The 4,561-nt window shown below is 51.0% G+C and overlaps 1 protein-coding gene across 1 annotated transcript in view; it reads left to right on the forward strand.

Moving 5' to 3' along the window:
• LOC104508770 (CUB and sushi domain-containing protein 2-like) overlaps positions 1 to 4,561 on the forward strand; it is a gene marked incomplete at both ends in the record, with an annotated part of 109,587 nt that overhangs the window by 10,975 nt on the left and 94,051 nt on the right. Inside the window, 2 exon segments of the mRNA XM_010150497.1 lie at positions 2,289 to 2,376; positions 3,547 to 3,671. Coding sequence (XP_010148799.1) covers positions 2,289 to 2,376; positions 3,547 to 3,671 — 213 coding nt within the window.

Here is a 4,561-nt window from a genome sequence, read left to right on the forward strand (position 1 = left end):
ACGGGTGCGGTGCAGCCGGGCCCCATTCAGTGCGGGTTTACGCTGGGAAAGGTACAGAAGTAAGGTGAGAAATCTTAGCACTTTGCCCTGAGCACCGAATGGACTGGTGACATGCAGCCCTGGCACATACGCTCGACCCTAAGCGTTAGTTTGACTTTGTTTGGAGATACCTGTCTGCGCGGTCGCCCTCTGCGTAGGTAGGGAGGGATTTACGACCCCAGGGAAGACGCGGTCGCCTCTGTGCTTTGTTCAGCTGACCATTTCTCAGAAGCAGCGTATCATTTCAAGCACTAGCGGAAGGGCTCTTGGAAGCTGGTGGTTTCACTTGCAGGAGGATCACCACGTTATTTTGCACCTCTGAGACCTGCTGGAGGTGAAAACTCCCACACCAGGGTTTGCCATGGCTGCTTCAGTTCCTGGGGAATGTACTGGGGTCTGGGCAGGGGCTCCCTTCCTTCCGACTCTGGTGAACATTCAGAATCATCAGAATCTGTGAAGGGGACCAGCAAAGCGTCGTTGCTACAGACCCATCAGAAGATACTGTGTGCTGCTCTGTCTCTGGCTGGTGCCTCTCCGCGTCCCCGTGCTGAGCTTAGCGCGAGGTTAGGAATGTGCCAGAGAGGGAAAGCAGTCTCTCCAGAGCCTGGTGCCAGAGAGGGAAAGCAGTCTGTCCAGAGCCTGGTTTCCCATGAAGCCGTATCTCTCTTACTCTTGGGCCCTCGAACACGTGGAGGAGGCTGCGGAGCACCGACATCCAGGCACTGCGCACAGCCCCAGCCCCTGCACAGTGGCCATGCCTGGGGCAGAGGGTCAGCTCCAGCCCGGGGGGATGGAGGGAGGCCAGGAGAGACGAAAGGGATGGGATGAGGTGTTAGTGCCTGGAGCTGAGGAGGGGGTGGGAAGCTGTAACTAGCCGGCAGGTAGGTGTAGATTCTCGGATGAAAGCGCCGTACCGGTGGGAGCAGAGGGATCCCTCCGTCTTTTAGGAGCAGTGTTGTATCTTCCAGCTGTAGTCCCTGATGACGCAAGGTGTAATTAACCCCTGAATAATTGCCATATGTGACGGTCTTGCCGGTTTGTGCATTCATGCTGTGCACCCTGTGTTTGTGTAGACTCCCCACGTGCTTATCTTCCCATGTCAGTGTTGACGTGCACACACCTCCATATCTTCCACCGTGTCTGGCGCCATGCAGAGCTCAAAGCGTTGAGCCAACGCGTCTGGTGTGAGGCACGTGCTTTTATCACCCGCACCACCACCCGTTTGGCGGCGGTCTTCGGGGTACTGTGCTAACACAGTATGTTATGAAGCATAATTGAGAGTTTTTCATTTAATCTGGTGGTAGAGTGGAACCATCCTCGCTTAGATTCATGCTTCGCTGCTTCAGCATCATTGCCAAGAGGTGTTGTGTTTCCTTTGCATCCTTCCCATAGCGATACAAGGAATCAGTCATGTAAACTTCTGCAGCTCCGTGACAAAACCACCCCTTTGTCCCATCGGACCATGCATTTTCTGGAATTCAGAACTGAAACCCTCACACCGCCAGGTCCCGTCGCGTCCTTGCCAGGAGCCAGCCGGGTTACATCCACCCCAAGTCAGAGCTTGGATGCTGGTCTGCGCCCTTTGACAGGCTGGAGCGGGAAGGTGGAGACGGGGAGGTTGAAGCTGGGCGGTGTCTGTTCAGTGCTGATCCCCACTTCCTAGGTTTCACGTGTGTCGGCGGTTACATTAAGGTCGCTCCATAAAATTTTCCATATTCAAACTAAATTACTTGCTTTAAAATGCTAGACTTGCATTTCCCTCTCCTGTCTCCCTCTTGTTCTGTGCTTGGTTATTCCCCTGGTATCATACACCTCCCTTTTCATCGAGCTGTTCCCTCTCCCTGGTGCCATGCAGGGGGGTTGGAGGGGCGGGGGGCTGTCACCTTGTCATGTCACAGGTGGCTGTTTTAATAACGGGCATTGGAAATGGGCTGATGAATTGGTGTGATTTTGCAGAATAAAAAAAAAAAACGCTTTTTCAGAGGCACTTCTGTAGTGGAACGGAGGGAAAACTGCGTCCCTAGCTGGCATTTCCTAGAAAGCACTTTGCGTATAAGCTGAGCTGAAATGATTCCAGTTACATTTGTTTCCTAAGCTGTTTTGGTTTTTTTTTTCCTAAGCAACATGGAAACACGTTCAGGTTTTCGAGCTACCAGTTGCCATTTTTCTCTCCACATCCACCAAGACAGTTGATGAAAGAATGTTTCTTTTGCTATTCTGTCTCTGTATGTGCTGTTTTTGCTTTGTAGTAACTCAGGTTGGTGTGTCCCAGGGACATAATATGTGTCCAGACCCTGGGATTCCAGAGAGAGGCAAAAGAATAGGCAACGATTTTAGGTAAGACCCTTTTCCGTGTGTGTTTATGCATGCTGCAGAGCTGCTCTTTATAACCATTGTATGTGCTCCTTGGCGTCACGTAGTCTGTTTTGAGAGACCATCTGCCCACCTGAATGTATTGTGTCTGCGAGAAGCTTGCTGAGACTGATGTAGAACGTGTGTGTGTAAACGTGCACGGGCGTTCGGGGGACCCTGTCCCACACCAGGGTCTCTAATGGCCTCTCTTTCAGAGTATTCCTCTTCTCATAATATGGGTGTTTAGCCAGGCCTGTATATCAGTGTTTCTTGTCCTGCCCCCCTCCAGTTAAGTGCAGAAAGAACTGTCTTACACGGCAGAAAAAAATCACTTCTCAAATCAGCTTAAATCACCGCGTGGCCCTGCCCCTTGTGAATTCGAGGCGACTTCCCGAAGCACTGGTACAGTTCCTTGTCAATAAGCGTTTGTGGGGCGAGATAATGGTTTTCTTACTAAGTTTAAAACAATGCTGTTCTTGCCTTGTAGTCGCTAGCGCTCATTTAACGTGCGCAGGAATGAGTCAGCTGCTGCTCGCGGTGGTGAATCGATATTCAATCTTATTCTGCTCTCGATGGCTGTTGCGTTCACTAAAAGTGTCTTTCAGTTTAACCCGAGTTTGTCAAATTCTCTGGAAATCCAGAAAATGGATCAGAGGGGTGAGGATGGGGGAAAGGAATTCCCAATGCTCCCTAAATGCCACAGAACGCATTCTCAGCCGCTCTAAACCAGCACTGTGTTGCTTCAGTGAATAAGGCAGCATTGGCTTAAACCTGCCAAGGATCTGAGTCCGGAGCGTGAGAATAAAGAGCAAACCTTTCAGCATGATGTAGAGAGATGTGGTTTTCTTTCTACAAACGCTGAGCGTGTCATCTCTTAGGGCCGAGTCTGTGTTCCCACACAGAATAAAATCCCCATGGAAGTGGCATTGGAAGACTCAGATCTGTTGTTGGAGTGTCACCACCTCGGGCAAACAGCGCCCAGCACAGGGGTCGCAGGAGGCACAGCTTGCCCCTCGCTCGGCCCTGCTGTTGCCGGGGGGTGCCGCTGCACTCTCTGCTCACAATTTGGAGAGTCACCGGGGTGGTAAGAAGTGACGAACCTGTTGCTGGGGAAGCGTCTCGGTTGCTGACTTCCCCCTTTGTTCTGTCTGCCAGGTTAGGCTCCAGCATCCAGTTCACCTGTAACGAGGGCTACGATTTACAAGGGTCCAAGAGCATCACCTGTAAGAGAGTGAGTGACATAATTGTGGCGTGGAGTGACCACCGGCCGGTGTGCAGAGGTGAGGACTCAAAAAACGTGCTACTGAGCTATTAGGACTAATGAGAGAAGCCACCTCCTTAGTGTCCCCTGGGTGCATCATCCCTTCCGTCCCCGTTTGTCATCCCTTGGCTAGGATCCCTCAGACCTTAACCTCAGCCTGCTGTGTGGTCTGTGGTATGGACTTGTTTTCCCAACCCTGCCCTGTGCAGGGCTGGAAGAGCCCCCCTCCAGGCTCGCAGCCTGTTGGGAAGAGGCTGCTCATCGTTCTGTGTCTCCAGCACTGCGCTCGGTGCGTTTGTGCTCCTGGAAGTGGGAGCTGGGTCTTGCCAACGTTCGTGGTCCGAAGTCAGTAGGGCCTTTATTCTTTTCTAATGGGGATTCTTGTTTTCTGGCTGAGTGAGGGAGAGTAATCTGGGTTTAAGTTTTCGTTCTTTCAGCAAAAGCTTGAGAAGGAAACCTTTGCTTGCTTCTCATGCATTTTTTTTAATTCCAGAAATTCAGGTTTTAAGAAAAGCGCCTGTTCCTGTGCATAATGGAACGAATAAAGCCTTTTCCATTAACTGTGGAGCTTCATAAGCCATTAGCTCTGCACCGTATGGATTATATTTTTGTCCTTCATACCTGAGTCCTTACCTCTCAGTGGTGCTGTCCATCCCCTTCGGTTTGCTCTATCCCAGGTTCTTATGGGATAAGGAGGAGAGGGGAGAAACGGAAACGGAGAAAGCCTGAACCCAAAATCTGGAAAAACCGAAGATGGAAGGAGATTCTGTTCAATAGAACCTGTTGCTCATTGGCAGCACTGTGGGATTACTCAGACTGTAGTCCCTAACTAACATGATCCCGATCACCCTGTGACCCAGCCACGAGCTATCAGTGAATGGAGTTTTCTTTCAGACGGAAAAACCCTAA

The sequence above is a fragment of the Eurypyga helias genome, unplaced genomic scaffold (assembly GCF_000690775.1).
Source record: "Eurypyga helias isolate BGI_N326 unplaced genomic scaffold, ASM69077v1 scaffold644, whole genome shotgun sequence".
In the NCBI taxonomy this organism is placed as follows: domain Eukaryota; kingdom Metazoa; phylum Chordata; class Aves; order Eurypygiformes; family Eurypygidae; genus Eurypyga; species Eurypyga helias.